At 38.6% G+C, this 17,466-nt stretch overlaps 1 protein-coding gene across 2 annotated transcripts in view; it reads right to left on the minus strand.

The window, feature by feature from the left end:
* Window positions 1–225: 225 nt before the first annotated feature.
* PAFAH1B1 (platelet activating factor acetylhydrolase 1b regulatory subunit 1) overlaps window positions 226–17,466 on the minus strand; it is a 34,891-nt gene continuing 17,650 nt past the window's right edge. For both annotated transcript variants that reach the window (XM_069874345.1, XM_069874346.1), the window contains exons 2-11: window positions 17,161–17,372; window positions 15,714–15,798; window positions 12,335–12,409; window positions 11,103–11,309; window positions 8,994–9,162; window positions 6,778–6,880; window positions 5,720–5,948; window positions 4,296–4,397; window positions 3,498–3,654; window positions 226–2,180 (exon numbers count right to left, since the gene is read on the minus strand). In XM_069874345.1, the coding sequence (XP_069730446.1) occupies window positions 2,107–2,180; window positions 3,498–3,654; window positions 4,296–4,397; window positions 5,720–5,948; window positions 6,778–6,880; window positions 8,994–9,162; window positions 11,103–11,309; window positions 12,335–12,409; window positions 15,714–15,798; window positions 17,161–17,192 (1,233 nt within the window). In that variant the 5' untranslated portion in view covers window positions 17,193–17,372 and the 3' untranslated portion in view covers window positions 226–2,106. The remainder of the gene's footprint in view (window positions 2,181–3,497; window positions 3,655–4,295; window positions 4,398–5,719; window positions 5,949–6,777; window positions 6,881–8,993; window positions 9,163–11,102; window positions 11,310–12,334; window positions 12,410–15,713; window positions 15,799–17,160; window positions 17,373–17,466) is intronic.

Raw genomic sequence — 17,466 nt, forward strand, 5'->3', positions numbered from 1 at the left:
GCTTCCGCTTCATAGGTACCTTTAATTTCTCATTCATGTTTATGAATTATGTACATGAGTGTGGTTTACTTTATACTTAAATAAAGTTTATAGGTCCTACCAGGAATTAAACAGAAGTATTACTTTACAGTTGCAGATGCACGGAGGAATTTTAAGATGCACTACTTGTGTATCTGGAATTCTCGAATAGGACAAAAAGCAGCAAATTTTTCCAGTCCAAGCAGCTAACAAACAAAAAATACTTTATTTGTGCATGCTTAACTGCAGAAACACACACTGAAAAATTACATAAACCACTGGATTTAGGAGATTAGCCTGAATCTTAAAACTGGCTCCAAAACACCCCCACATCAGAACTCCATCTCCTCCACCCCTTCCCAGAGGCAAGTCTGCACCAGGATCCAATGCCAAAATCCACCTCCTCCCTAGAGGAACGGATCCTTCCCGGGGTGACTGCGGAAAACAAACCTCCACACCCCTCACCCCGGCAGTGTGTGCACCCTCCAGCCAACCCTACATTGGTTAAGGATTCTTATTTTTAAAAGGGACAGTTTTAAAAGCCATGTATTAAACGAAACGGATAAAATAAAGCACAAATTCACCTGTTAAAACATCAGACTGGTACTTCATTATACTGTAGATTTTAAAGTGGATTTTTAAAAAGACCTGGTTAGTTTGGTAAGTATTGTAATTCTTAGTTATCTACAATGGAATTTGTCACAAAAATGCTGATTAAAATATTAATTTATAATATTTGCATTCACTTCAGATCAAAATATGTAACTTCAGGGATATGCAAATTAAAAACTGTATACACCAAACAACATAAATACTAAGCTGGGCTAGTTTTGCTGATTGGATTTGGGTTTAAATGTTACTCAATAGCATCATTCCCACAGATGAACTTTGTTGATGGGTTTTGCTTTTCTTTTAGAAGCCTGTATCGATCTGTATCTGCCATTATAATCTGATTCTGAAGGTATTTAGTGCTTTCTCTAAAGCATTTAAATACTGCACCCCAAGCTATTTCTCCATATTCAAACCACAGTATGTTTTTATTCAAGCCACATTGTCATGGTGAGTGTAACCTTATTTTCCAAAGGGTTTCCGAGGAGGCACTAAAGAAACCAAGAAACCTTTGTATGCCCCGACCTCCTGCATGTGAGTAAGAGAGAAGTGTACTTGGATACTGTTGCGGAAGAGGAATTGCACATCTCTAACAAACATTGAAAGCAAACAGCAAGTTGTACCATGGCAGTCATTTGGGAGATTAAGCTCTATTGGAAATTAGATCACTAAATTCTAGTGGGATGGACAACTCCTCCTGGAAGTTCGTCTAGCATTAAAAAAAACAAACCAACAAACAAAAAAACCCATTTAAACTTAGTTTAACAGCACAGCTTAACCATTGAATGACCAAATAAAAAATAAATACATTTATCACATCAGCTGCTACTAAGATTTGTTGTCTTATTTCAGGTTTACAGTTAGTCATATAAATATACCAACCCTTGCGTGATAGGAGGCCAAAACAAGTATATCCTGTTGATTTGGCAAATGTTTCATGACAAATGTTCCAGAGTGTAATTAATTTCCATTAATTACATACAAGGTTCAGAAGATTCTGAATTGCAGCCTTATTATCTAGTATTCTTAGAGAAGATTTATTAAGCACACTTAAGTGATGTTACATAGATACACATTTCTGAAAGAGCCCTACAAAACTTTTCCCAAATGAGGTCACCAATTCAGGCACCAACAGACAGCAGAGAGAAAAACAGGTATAATTATCCGACATAGAACGACACTGTCAACTATTCAGTTAAGTGCCCTATTTCAGTTATCCAACTTCTGCCTCCTTAGGTCTGATGTGACCAATGCCAGCCCATGTTCTTAAACCTATGGTACTTCTAGACAACGTATGTAAATTTACAGTATACAATTTGGATTCACCATGCATGAATACTTTGTGTGTAACATTTAATAAGCTCAATCTACATCCAGAATAATTTACATGAAAGGACAATATTTATTTAAACAGAGCTCAATGGGTAACCATGGTATCTGAGTGCATCCAGAGGAAAAAGGGGTCAAATGTGAATTCAATCAACGGCACTCCCACACTTTTACTGTTTGATCTACACTTCCAGTAACCACATACGGTGCCGTCTTGTGGAAATCTGTGAGGAAAGAAAAGCTTATGTTAAGAATGAATCCAAAACTTCAATATTTTCCACTCTCACTGAACGTCATTACTTTTTCAAAAATCCTACACCAGCTCAAAGACTAGATTTCAAAGCTCTTTGTGTCTGTAGTTCTGGAGGTAAATTCACTCATGCTATAATTCCATAAAGCAAGAAAATCTACTTTCAGTTCAGTTATAAAGGAGCTTTCATGAAAAAGAAATCAAGAGAAAGGTATAACACAGAGGAGTCCAAAACACCTCAAACTGATAAAACCCTTCAACACTACCAGAAAACAGAAATTCATGTATTTACCTAACAGGTACTCAAGAATCAGAAGACAAGAAACCTGACGTTTTCTTTTTGCCATAGACAGCACAGGCTGAGAAATAGTATTTCAAATATGTAAAATGCACTGTTTCTCAGGAGATCCCCAAATATTTCATATATACCAATCCATTTTGGATTGGGCCAGCAGACAGCACTGGGAAGCTTCACCAAGAGGAATCTGAAAGCCTCACTGTGTAGAAAGGGTTCAGTAAAGCAACCTGTAACCTGAAGCAAGCAATTCCAAGGGTGGCCAATCTACGCTAGCGGCTTCACGGTTTTCAACACACAATTTTTCTTTGCCCCTTTCTGATCAGCCATCTTCAACAAAAAGTGAAGGGAAGTCAGAAAACCTGTGTTTTGACTAGACATGCAAGTTTGATTAGGAAACCCTACCAGTCGACGCCAGGTCCCCTGCTAAGCTAACTTACACAGATTTACTGGTGAAGCTGTGAATTGCCAGAGGAATGCAGAGAAAGGAACAACAAAGAAAATTCCAGAGTGAAGGCAGCTTTGTTGAATAGGACGGGGATTGTTTGTTTTGTATTTTTTAGCCAGGGCAGAGGGAACTAATATCTACACAGATCTGGTAAAACCGAACAGGAATGCCAGGTATACACAGGTATAATTTTTTTCCTGACTGTTTTGCTTTACTCCCAGCCTGCTTTTTTTTTTTGTTGTTGTTGGGCAAGCCTTTGCAGTACAGCACTCCCAAATGCCTACATACTCAGTGGTGACAGCTTCCAGAACACCCTGGCAGTTAATGTCTTTATCCAGCGTGCAACACTGGCAACAGAAGTGGAAAAACCCAGCACTCTCAAAATTCCTATCTACCCTTATTTGATTAAAACATACACAGCACGAAACTTCACTGGGATCCAAACTGTGACTGTCTAGTTTGGTGCCCAACTTCAGCTGGAGAAGATGTAGACAAATCTGTATCTCTGGCTCTGTACTTTGCAGTAAGCACTGCAGAACAATACATACCCAAAGAGGTAACAAAGTGTTCATGCGCATTGAGGGTTTTCATGCATCGCTTGTTCTTGAAGTCCCAGACACGTAGAGTCTTGTCATCAGCACAGCTCAAAATAAATTTTCCCCCAGAGTGGAACAGAACGCCACGTACCCAGTTATCATGGCCCACCTTGTGCATAAGGAGATATAAGTGAGCAGATGCACGCTTTAAAACTAAGCATTCGACAATTTCTGCTATGGCAAACTGAGCAAGTTCTTGCCCTGTTCCTGCAAGTATAGCATTTAGCTTTCCGAAGTTCCAAGTTTATCTCCAGTTTCTATTATTACACCCATATCTGCACTACCAACAATGCGAGTTCCTGTCCTTGAAGGCAAACAGAAGCCTTCATGTGATCTCCACTGATTCTGCTCCCCACCCCCTAGCACCAAACATCCAGTGCAGCCTGAACGCAGGCTGGAAAACAGCAGTCCACAGCCTGTGGGAAGAGCAGCACATGGCAAGGACGTGACGTTTGACAGAAGACAAGATTCAGATCATTATCAGCTTTTCTGTAGACAAACCAAGCTGCTCATAAAAACTACACAACAATACCCTGCATTTATACCATGTATTTTGAGAATCTTAGTATTCCTTAGTAGCAACAAGTTTTGAAATACAGAAGCCATTAAAAAATGGTATCTTTCCAGTGTTTGTTTTATTTCAATAACTCTGGCTTCTCTTGAAAACATGAGCACATTAAGATAATTCATTCCATTAAAACTGTTTTACCTACGCAGCTATGACCACCAGAAAAACATCCATGAACTTACAAGTGTCATAAGGCACATGCCAGTGCTGATGTCCCACATCTTAATGGTCTTGTCTCTGGATCCAGACAGCAGAAAAGGCCCAGGCTTGCCACTCTTCTTAGTCTACAGAAAATCATGGGTTTTATTATGGCATATAAGGGGCACTGGGGGCTAGAAGAGGAAGGAGGAAGCAGATCCCTTCTGGGTGCCATTTCTTAGTAGAAAAATTGCATTTTATGCAATAGCATATATGCATATATGCATTATGCAACAGCTAATAAACTGAAGCTGAGAGTCAGAAGCACTTTGCTACCAACACTAGGAGAAACAGTCACAAAATTAAAGGAATTAAGCAATCTGTTAAAAGAAGTAGTTGTACACCCTGCCAATGCAGCAAGCCATTCCCTTGGAACCCACACTTGCGTACTGCAAGACATCCTCTCAATGGTAGATACAGACCCCTCAGGACAAGGGAGTACGAAGTTCACCCATATCTTTGTGTTCTCATTCATCATAAAAAGTAGCAGAGCAAGTTTAAGAATTTTTGACAAGTTCCTACTCTGAACCACATTTCTATTGGCAGTAGTGCCAAGTATGACAGAAAGGCTGTAATGTTTCAGCTGTGGAGTTAACATTTGCCTGCTGCTTGTTCAAAGCCAATCACTGCAATGTGTACAGGGCTGAATAGCCCAGCAGAGGGCAGGGGCAACACCACCTCAGATCCACACAGCTGCAAGAGGAGCTGAATGTTCAAAATTCAGCTTTAGGTACTTTAGATTAAAAGATTGCAAGGATCTTTTAAGAAGGTATGTAAAATTAGACTGAAATAATCTGTAAAATTCATCACTAGACAAGTCCCTCTCTTCAGTGTATCCACCTTTCCCCTTGCATATTTGTGTCCTTTTTTTAGGAAGGGGGCAAGGAAGAAATGGTTGCAGTTTTAACAAGAAAATGGAATTATTTTCTCATTTATTTCTTCTACACCTTGTAATCCTTAAAAGGAAATATTTGCTGACCTTCAGTAAGCCTTTCCTGAAGATTTAGGCAACAAACCAGAGAAGACCTATTTGTGATCACAGAAATGGGAGTTGTTTTTTTAAAAAATTCCTCCCATCATTAACCTTCACACTCTGCCAGATAAGCCACTTTCCACAGCTCTCTGCTGAATGACATGAGCGCGGTCCTGCTCTAAACACTTTCTCAGAAACGGGATCTCTCCAACGTTCACTTTCATTAATGCAAAGGCAGGGCCCTGCTATTAAAAAACACAACTATCTGGATCCTATAACTATCTGGATCCTATAGGGGGTTAGCAGTACACCAAGTGTACTCAAGCAATTTGAGAACAAAGGTACTTTGTTCTAGGTACTATCCAGGAAATTGTATATAGAGCATAGTCAAAAATCTGACTGTATGATCTTATTTAATAGCATTGGAAACATTACCTCTGATCCCGTAGCTTCTGATATGGTGGAATACGAGCTCTCAGGAGCCCAGGAAATGCATTCTACCACATGCTCATGTTCTCGGAGCTCAGCTTTGCATTCCTTTGTCGCTACCACCCAAACACGCACTGTCTGGTCATTAGAACAACTGGCAATTAAGGTGCCATCCTGGTTAGGCCGCACCATGCGCACCCATTCTCTGTGACCCGTGAAAGTCTTCACACAGTAACTATTCAAAGAAGAGAAATACAGCACAACTCAGTTAACACTGCAATAAAACCATTACAAATGCCTTTGAAATTCAAGGACGCCTGACCTACTCTTAGAGGGTAAGATAAAATATTTTAGCATGCACATGTCCATCCTAGATTGATGATGTACAAGGCTATAAAACAGTTCAGGGGAAGGAAGTTAAGATGAGAAAGTAGTGACAGGTAAGAACTAGCAAATCTTTGTCAAGACAGAAAGCAGGGAGCCTGGGTGGGGGAGAAATGAAGCTGACAATAGCTTGCATAAGTAGTATGAAGTACAAGTAGAGATTTACAAACATTCAGATAGCCTTCAACTAAAACTTCTAGCAAAGGACAGTTTAAAGAGACAACCAACGAATGGAAGAATAAGACAAAAAACACACCATCCCAACTCAAAAAAAAACCCCAAAAAAACCCCAACCCACAAACCCACTCAAACTTAAACCAAACCCAGAGGAGGCACCTTGCTCTGCATCAAGAAACGTAATATATTTTCCTCCCTTCTCTCATGCTCCCTATAAGCTTGTGAAACTGATAGTCCTACCTGGTCCTGAATTAGTGTTATACCCTCATAGCTCCCAGAAAGATAAAGCCACCTAGATTTAATTAGTTGCTATTAAAACCTAGAAACCTGTGCTTAATGATTTAAGGCAGAATCCTTAACTAACTTACCCTAAAGGGCAAAACATCCTACTCCAATTCAAATAATGTTTGCTGACATTCACAATTTGCGTGGCCCACTGCCTACAAACAGTAGTTTGCGTTTGTTTTGTGTAGGTGCTGATATTTAGCCTGCAGTGCACTTACCCTGTTTGGACTTCCCACATTTTGATAGTTTTATCCCTTGAGGCAGAAACTATATGATCTCCATTGGGCATGATGGCTACTGAAGAAACATTATGATCATGACCTAAAAGCAAAAACCAAACCTTTATTAACTGGTATTTTAATAGCTTATACAGAGCACACAGGAGCTGCAATTCATTCATTTGGGGCAAGTAGCTACAGCAATAGCATGTTTTATAGCATAATCATTACACATAAACTTAGTTTAGAAGAGAGCTTCTACACTGAATACCTTTAAAATTATCAGCTGGGCCTGGTTACTGTACATGAGTGACTATGCAGTAAGATGCTTAAAAGGAAACAGGCCTTTGGTGAGAGGCATGCTGAACCTTATTACAGAAGCTTAATGCTAAAAAACTGCATGTTTCCAGGCATCTGATATTAGGTTTTAATAAAACTTAGTACTACACTGATTCAAGAACCAAGAAAGAACAAATTGTATACACGTGACAGCAACTTCTATGGCTGCTGAGAGATCTGAGAGGAAGACAATCAATGCTGGAAGAGGAAAAAGCACCCAGATCATTTCCTTATCATGAACTCCTTACGAGCTCATGTATCTGGTTTCAGCTCTTGCCTTGACTAAACCCACACGCAATGGGACACAACACAGGAAAGGAGGTAATATGCTCTGTAGAGACTGCTCATTTCCAGCATTGCAAGAAATTAAACTTCCCAAAGTGGCAAACAGTAGAATTACCTCGTTTTAAATCTTGGTATTACCCAGAACAAGTTGTTGGGTAGGGTTTTTTTGACAAGTTCAGAGTACAAATTTGACTGTAACAGTTTGTTTATAATTCATACACTTATCTTACTTTAAGCTCTGCAATCGTCCCTACTTAAATAGTCAGGATTAGAAATTAATCTTCTGAGACCAGTAGTTTAGCGTATATATAATTTCTCAACAGATCAGAGGCATTAAACAGCTTCCATTTTTTCATCTGGAAATCTGATGTTCTCCTTTCCAAAAAGATATCACCAATGAGTTCACTAATAGGTCAGCTTTTTCCTTTTATTGGTAGCTACACTTCAACTTGCAAGCCACGTACCCATGATCTACAACTTCACAAGCTGCATTTCTATTTTTTCCACTAAGAACTCAAAGCACCTGGTGAACTGCTACTAAAAAAGCAACTGAAGTGCCAGCTAATACCAGTTTCAGTGTAAGTACAGCACTTTATAGTTCCTCGCTGAAAAGACTGTGTCTTTCTTACCTGAAACTGAGTTGTAGGGATTTAACTCCCCACACATGAACCCAGTTCACCCACAGTCCTGTTACAACACCCAGTTCATAAAAGCACACATCCTGCATGTGTGTTCATACAGAAATCTTTAAAGACAAGAAAACACTCCTCCTGCGCACTGCTTTATTTTCTTGCTATCAGCCAGCTGCATACCATGTTTCACTGCAACGTCTGTTCTTCTACAAAGGTGATGTTTGGCATTTAAAGAGCAAGTCAACAGCTTTCTGTTTTCTTTGGTGCATTTGTGTGTATATATATATGTGTGTGTGTGTGTCTACTTATTCTGATGTCTCGAATATTCTCTCTTCCTACTCATCACTTCTACAAGAAGGTACTAAAAGCAAGGCAAGCAGCAATATAAAAATGCTTGTACTTGAAGACTATAAAATAAACAGCTGCTGTCAATATTAGAATCTTAAGAGTTGTGGTTGCTTTACCTTCCCATTTTTCCCCTATAGCTTTTGAGCCTAACACAAAGGGCACATTCATGTGAAACTGCACAAACACAAAGCAAAATCCTGCATAGTAAATACAGGACACTTTGGGCACCAACTGCCTCCTTCCTTATACAGATACATCAAGGAAACTGAGGGCATGAAGAAGGTAATTTTCTACTGATTTGAGGGCACAGTTTTATTGTCTAGAAAGCATTTAATTTTTAGTGCTAAAACCCCGTAACTGCCATTTTGTTTCAGTATCATTATGGGATGCTTCCCACAGCATCATGCACACCACATCTGAGATGCTATTTCACTCCATAGACACTAAACATATATTTTATTTACACAGCACTCAAAGCATTAGAATAGACCCCCCCCCCTTTCTGGACAATACTCCGGTTTATAACCCTTTTCCACATCAGCAGTTTTCCTGGATTGAAAAAAAAAATCTCTCTTCACTTTACAGACTAAATCAATTCCCTTTATACCTTACCATGCATAGTTCTGATGCACTCAAAGCCCTGGAAATCCCATAGCTTAATGGTCATATCAGCAGAACAGGAGGCCAATAGTTTGCCACTGTGGTCAAAGGAAATATCTTGCACAGAGTCTGTATGCCCCTTAAGGGTTCGTTCAAAGTCTCCTGTCTCATAATCCCACACCTGACAAGTGAACAGAAAATCCGTTAACAGCAACCTATTACTCTTTGTATTCTCCAGCCTTACATTTGCACTCTGCAGGACAGTCTGGCACCTTATTCAATAATTAATTGAGCAAGAGACAAAGAGACAGCCCTAAAAAGCCTAACAGCATAGAAAAATAAGCATTATTTTTTTATGATTTTGTTACTTACAAATTATCAGAATTAATGCATCTTGAAAACTCTTTTTCAGATAACTTAAGCATTACAAACAGCAGTTCTATTGTATCTAGAAGTCTTAACACGCAATACCCTAAAAAATAAAGATCAATTTAGAAACCACTGGACAGAGCAAATCCACTTTGTACAGACTGTTTTTCTCCATCCTTTTCTATGATGGTTCCCTAACTCCAGCAATGCATCCCATTTTCAGCTGGCGGAAAAAAAATATATACTCTTTAACAATTCCCCCTGCCCCTTTCCCAGGCTTTATTGTGGCTCCACAATTTACTTGCTGCTTCAAAACCAAGGAATAAATATTCTGCATACTGAAAATACTCAGAATGCACTAGTTTAGGGATGATAAACCAAACCACTCTGAATAGTCAAAGATGCACACATTAGATTACAAAATTTTCCCGAGATTAAACATTTGCAGTTAATAACTGCAAGACAGCATGAAGTCCCCATTCTCACCTCCTAATTAAGTCAGTTTTTTACCACCTAACCACAAACAAAAGCCTTTGAAACAGAACAAGCTCCTACAGATTTTGTCTCTTTCGAGCAGAGACTTAGACATTTCATTTAAAATTGTATCCTAAGCAAAAACTAAACCAAAAAAACAAAACAATACCCAGAAAACACCCAACAACAAAAAGAATCCATCATCCCAGTAGAGCGCAATCATTGAGAATGCAACAGTCAGAAATGAAGCTTGACTTCAAGAATAAGGAAATTCATTCAGTGTATCCATAAGAGGGAGCAAACACCAAAGCTAATTAGGCTCCTCTAACATCTGACAAACACAGAGCTGTCACTGTTTCAACTGGCCCTGTCTGCTTAGAGAAAAACACACCAGTCCTCCATGTTCAAGTCTGATGCAGAAACAAGAACAGGTTAAAGCTTTTCACTAACTAGATCTGGCTGACACTTTTTATTTTAGTCTTCTCCAAGTAGCCACTATTAGAACAACTTGCATTTTTAAGCACGTTTCTTCATATGCTACTCAAAATGTTTTTCAGAACAGCACTTTTCAAAATAGTTTTCAAACCAGCACAGATGAGAACAATGAGAAGTATCCTTTGTTGGGATAATTCCCTTAAATTGTGACATTCAAACAACAACAAAATGCACAATCACTTTTCTTGTATGCTAAAATGAGAAACTACTTGCCTAGTACACCAAAGCTCTTTATGCCACTGTACACTGCAATAAAGGCCTGTGAAGACCATCTAAAGTTACTGAAAGCCATGGGGACTTAAGACTCACATGTCCCATTGAGAATAAATGGGAAGAACCAATCTTCCTTTAAGTACACAGCCGCATAAGCACTTTAACTAAGCTTTAAAAATAACCACTTCAGATGATGCAAGAAAACTGTCTCCCTCACATCACATCACTACTCTATGCCACTCCTGAGCTGAGTAGTCAAATGCATTCTTCCCCCAACAATGCTTTACTTCTTTCTCCACTCTCTAATTCCATATTAACTTAATTTTTTTCCCCTCAAGTCAAAGGACAGTAAAGTACTCCAAGATAGTAATTGGACCAGCATAAAACTAAAATTTGTAATTACAAAGGACGTCATACTTGAAAGATCTGTCCCTACTGAAGCACAAACTGATCTGCCCCAAACCGAAACAATCCTCCATCAGTACAAGGCAAATCTAGCTTGAAGTACTGATGTTACTGATATTACACACCCTCTGACATGCTTGGTTTAATTTTCTGTAGAAAACATACCTTTATTGTGGCATCCTCTGAAGCAGAGACCATAACACTAAAAACTGGATGGAAAATTACTCGAGTGACAGGACTCCTATGTCCACTCAACGCATACTTCTCTGGAGGACGAGGAATCCACTCTTTAGGGTCTCGTTTCTGACCAAGAGGTCCACCTGATGTAAATTCTTCCTTAGCTTCATTCAGTTTCGATTCTAATTCCATTACCTAAATTTATGAATTGTAAAGAGGCCGTTTATTTCTGGTTTTATACCAAGATCTAGTGCAACTTCACTTGCTAGTAATGCAAATACCAACCAGTTCCCAGACTCCCAAGTAAAGCAAATGCTGCCCAGATCCAAACTAGACTGCCAACTTTCAATAGCACTAGTGCTTCTAAAAATCAAACCTAAGTTAACTGCGCATCATTTACTCATTAATAATTTTATCATTAATTATGCTCCTCCAACTCCCAAATATTTTGAGAGGAAAAATAAGTTCAATAAAAACACACTCACTCAAATCCTGTACAAATACATTCGAGTTACTGTTTTGACAAACTATTGAAGGGGGTTGTGTTAACAAAAGGGACTGCACTACTGCAATAATTGTTTGTACCCCTGAGAGGGCAGGCATGTTAACCAAGAGCAGAGAAACCAAAGGTGTAATAAAACCCTAGACATATTCACCTTCACAAGAGATACATCTTTGTTGTTAGCACACTGATTTTCCTTTTTTCCTTTATTTCAATACACTCTGGATCCACTGAAGCATTCCTAAAGAGAGTTTTGTACTGTCCACTAGCAGTAGAATCAATTGCTCGAATGCACTGGAGTTAATGGTTTCTTCCTTTTAATATAATGCCCAAAGACAACTGGCAGCACGTGTTTTTACCTTCTTCCTAAGCTAATCAAGCCTTCTGGAGATGGTTATTCCATCTTTCCACTCAAACTGCCTGAAGGCAACCTATTTCCATTCCAGCTTCAGAAATGGTGCACGCAATCCATAAACTGAAGTCAAGACGTTTTTATAAAGAAACGGAGCGGATGTTGCTGCTAGCACTGAGACAGACAAAACCTTCCCTACAGCATGGACTTAGCCATCTTCCCTACTCAAGACCTCACAATTCATCTTTGAGGCATCATTTTCTAAGCCATGCATCTGTCTGACAAAGAAAATACATAACACTGTTCAGTGATGAACACCTGCTTTCAGTCGTAAGTTTTTAAACAAGTAATCAGATCTCTACTTACCTTCTTTTGTAATCTTATAACAGATGTCCATTTCTTTTCCAGAAGTCCAGCATACTTCTTATCTAACTCTTCATTCTGAGGAGACAAAGCATTCAAATTAATAAATTCTAGTTCTAAAGCCTGTAGAAGCGTTTCTTCAGAGGTAACATCAACAGTTCATTTTAATAAAAGTCTCTTGACCACAGAATGAGGAATTCGAGACAGCCAGTATAATCTGTTTTACTAGTTAAACAGAACAACCACACTTCAAATTTTAACAGCTACAATTTAATTTACATAGAAAGAAAGCAGGAAAACATTTTAAAGTAAGTTTTTTTTATTAAACATACTGCCGCAGTACAGATTAATGGTTCTAGATTCTGCAAATAAAATATAAAACCTAGGACTAAACCATTATCTACACTGCCTTCTACCTTCACTCCTTGAAAGCATTTAAGTGCTCTGGACATCTGATAATGTTGTGTCATATTTTGTTACAGGATTTCCCCTATCCCTCCACCCATCTAACCCATAAAAAACAACAGCAGACGGCAGGTAGCGACTGCAAGGAACAAAACACATCAAAGTGGCAACGAGTTTCTCAAAGACAGCCTCCTATCCCACCTCCACCAACTAGAGCTTTAGAAACTGAAGAACTCCTGCCTTCACAGTGAAGACAGTGCTCACACTCCTTCTTGTTATCACAATACACTGTTTTCTCTCTTTCGCTCCTGGAAGCAGATGCTGCTGGAAAGCAGCAGCCAGCTGCCAGGGTAGGATTACATACACTCCATCTCTCTTAGAAACCAGGTAGCCCCAACCAATTCATTTTTAATTTTTTAAAAACACTTGATTATAGTTAACCTCAAATAAACTCCATAATATTGTGTTATTTGGTAATACCTTCTCAAAGCAAGCTTTAAGTGCACTCTCCCTGTGCCTTTACTTCAGTGTCTGAAGCAAGAGTCTACTACACCTGCCCTACTGAACAGCACCTCAGCTACTGGAGAAACCAACACTGATTTTGCAGCTCTAATGAAACTTTAATGAACAATAGTTTTGTTCCACTAAATATTTTTCTCCTTTGGGCTCTAAGGAATAGCTGAGCAGCAACAATGAACAGCTGATGTTATTGTAAAAGCCTGAGGATTACTCTTCTGGTTTTTTTTTCTCCCACCTATTGAGACAAAGAAAAAGAAGAAAAGCAACACAGGAAAACCAACATCAGAGGCACAGAAGAGTACTTAAATGCTGCACACTTTGCTTCCGTGTACAAACCGACAATCTCATACTAGAATAATTCTAGATTAGGCAGAGAATAACAAAAGCATGGGGAAAATACCAAAGGCATAGCTTACTCCATAAAAGCTCCGAGGAGTGGCTACCTTGGTCAGAGACCTGATGTTAACCTACTGCTTCAGGGGCATTTGTAAAAGCTAGAGTTATCAGCAGGAATAATCAATACAAAAAACTAAATCCGTCTTTGCAGAGCTACACTTGAATCCTTTCCATTTACTGAAGTAATTTCTGCCTTTAGCTTTTTTCCTTGTCATTTTTGTACAGTTTAGATTTTCTTGCAGGAAAGTCATATGGAACTTTTAGCAACTGCATTTTCTATTTCCCTCAGGACTATCTAGCCTATTTAGATCGCCTTTTTAACCTTTGGGAAGGGAAGACTTAATTAGGTTGATAGATAAGGCAGATAAGGGAACGGTATTAGGATTTTCAATTATAAGTATATAAGTATTCCAATTTGTCATTTCTACTTATTTATTAGATACTGGAATCAGATTAGAGAAATAAAGTCCAGCTTCAACCAAGCATTTTGGAGAAAGAACAATGCAAGATTTATATTAGAGAAAAGGCAAGGATTGATCAAAATTGAGCACGCAGAGGTTTACTGCTCAATCCAGGAGTCTCCAAAGAAACTTGAACTCAGATGATATGCCCACCTCGTATGCTAAGCGGCAAGTTTAAAAATGACATCAAGAATTACCTGTTACAAAGGCAAATCAACAGAATTAAGTTGCCAGAAATGAGTGGTCTACATCACTAGGATTAACACAGTCTAACAAAATAAGAGTTGCTGACCAGATCTGACCAACTTACACTATTAGGCTTGCCCTCCTACTTGACAGTTAACCAAGCAGTATGCAAGTCTCAGGCAATGGTTTAACTACTGACTCAATTCCAGCCACAAAACTGACTTCCACCATCTGCTCTGTATGATAAAGGAGAGGACAAAAGCAATCCCGCTTTGTCTTCTTTGTCTTTCTTAAACATTCCCACGTGAAGTTAGCCTCCCAAGTTGCACTGTCCGATCCCATTTCGAGTTCAGTTACAGAAGAACAGTCTTTAGTTTTCTAATTTTGTATTGCATTAACTTATTGCTTTTAAGCAAAATTCCACAATCAGAACAAGCACAGTGAAGGAAACGAGTTACAGAGAGGAGAGGGTAGACACAACAGCAGGAAACAGAAATCAAATGTGTTAAAATTAGACACATTCTTCCACATATCAAGCGTGGAACAGTTCAGCTTGGAAGGACCTCTTGTCCAAACTGTCTGGAGCAGACAACGCAGGACTGTGTCCAAAGAGGTTTTGAGCATATCTAGGGACAGCGACTCCACAACCTTTCCGGGTGACCTACTCCCCTATTCAATCACTCCCACAGTACAAAAAACATTCTATATTACATTCAGATGGAATTTCCTGTGTTTCCGTTTCTGCCCATAGGCTCTTGTCCTGTCACTAGGAGCACTGAGGAGAGCCCAGCTTCATCATCTTCATAACCTCTCATCAAATACTTATAAACAATGGTAAGATCCCTCCATAGCTTCCTCTTCGCAAGGCTAAGGGGTGCCAGCTCTTTCAGCCTCTTCCCACACAAGACAATCTAATCCTACATGCAGTTGCTGGAGAGAGACAATTGAAGGACCACGCTTTTTTTAATAAAACCTTCTACAGCCTTTCTTTTGTGTTCCCGTTGCCTTTTGTTAGCATTGTTTTCTAATACCTTTTATGTTGAATCACCTAAGCCTTCTCATGACTTGGATCCTTGAAAAAAAACTCAGAATCCAGGAAAAACTGCTTTGTTTAGATGACTTGTAGCAAAACAAAAAAAACCAAAACCCAAACCAAAACAAAAGATTAAAAATACGCCTAAGTTATTAGTTGAAGATAAAGGTAAGAGTTTTGTTCAGAAATCACTAAGCCATTCAATTATTATTTTGTAATTTTATGGCAAGGCAATAAGTTGTATAAGCTTGCCCCCTTCAGTTCAGAAACTGCACACACTAGCAGGTCGCTAGTAACTATACGTGTTCAGAATGGATGCAACTACCATAAAACTATAAACTCTTTACTTAAAACATGGATGAAGAATCCTGCTCCAACTCACCACATCTAACTCAGCTTCCTTTTTAAAAACCGAATATGCTTCTTCATAGCCATTAGAACGAAGGTAATCTGCTATCGCTCGATTTCTGAAAAACAAAGAACAGTATTTTCAGACACAACTCTGAATAAAAGAGAATTGTTTGAAACTATTTTTGAGAAAGCATGATCAACATAAGCCTTCAATGTAGCACAACACCTAGGATCACTAGGTTTGCAATAATGACTTTTTGAATATAGCTCTGCATTCAAGCAGAGATGTCAAATTTCTCCTCATAAATATCATATGCTGAGACTAAGTACTGCCTCCTCATCAGGCCTCTAAAGTATAATAAATTCTAAGTCTCTGGTCCTTCCCATTTCCATTCACAGTAGTTCATCACCTGCATTTCCCCCATTAACGACTGTAATCTATTAAGCTTTTGCTAGAAAAAAGCACTTCAGAGAAGTGCTTACAACAGAATTATAATCCTGAGCGTGTTTGAACACCAGAGCTTCTCCAAATCTAATGAACAAATCATCGAAAAATCTAAATTTGAAGACTGCTTTAAGAAGTAAAACAACTGTATTTAAGTAAATAATACAAAAAGGTAAAATGCATACTACATCTGATATAAAGAGGGTCGAATCATTACTGGAAAAGTGAAGAATCTGTATTAAAAGAAATAGAGGGCTTACCATGGACAAGAGACGCCAAATGCTAAATAGTTGGTCCATACTTTTAAAAGGAATAAAAAAATAAGACCCAAACCTGTATATAAGTTTATGAAGCAAAGTACGACACCAGACATTGCCATCCTGATTGCTGTTCTATCATGATTTGTTACAGAAGAGAAACCAAACTAAGACATGGAACCTTACGGCCTATTCCTAGCCTTAAAATCTGGAAAGTATTCCATATCTTAAATTAAAATTAAGGTGGGGCTTTTGGTGTTTTTATAATTGGTTTGCTGGTTTTATGCTTCTTTTCCTTCTTTAAATATACCCATCATTTTAAATACAATTTAAGGAGTCAAAGACTGTAATCACAATGAAGTACATGCTGATCAGATCATTATCTACTCTGGGACGTATAATAGCACAAATCTTTCTAGATTTACTCAAGACAAAAGCAAAATTCACAGATCGGTTTGAAGTATACACTGCAATGAGCTTGCTGCTCACTGTGACCCTTTCATAGCTTTATCACTGAAGTCAAAGCAAAACAGAGAATAATAAATCATAGCAAGTTTAAGAATCCATTTTTCATGCCATAAGTTTGAAAAGGTATTTTCACCATTTCACAATTCTATTAGCAAATACGGGCACTTGTATCAATAACAGGGCAGAGAGCTAACCTATAGTGCATGGTACTTGATCAGAGCCACTCTGTAAAATCTATTTGGAAACAAAAGTTAAATATTAACATTTAATGAAAATGGGATGCAAAGGTAAAAATAACCATTCCTTACAGTTCATCTCGTTGCCTTTGTGACAGCACCATGGTGGCTGCAATGTCAGCTTAACGTGATTCAGAAGTGGCTACCTCCTCAAGATCTGAAGTCTTGGGAACCCTGGATCCACAATTCAGTCTGCCACTGAGTGGCTTAAATCAAAAATATTTTTCCAGACACAAAATCCAAGAGGAAATCTGGAGGCATTCAACACAGAAGATTCAATCCATCTAGAAGGTAAAGAAAGAGACACCATTAATTTCCTTTAAATAAACATTCAAGCTCTGGGCTGACATGAACATTTTTGTACTCTGCAACGCCACT

The sequence above is a fragment of the Phaenicophaeus curvirostris genome, chromosome 21, assembly GCF_032191515.1.
Source record: "Phaenicophaeus curvirostris isolate KB17595 chromosome 21, BPBGC_Pcur_1.0, whole genome shotgun sequence".
In the NCBI taxonomy this organism is placed as follows: domain Eukaryota; kingdom Metazoa; phylum Chordata; class Aves; order Cuculiformes; family Cuculidae; genus Phaenicophaeus; species Phaenicophaeus curvirostris.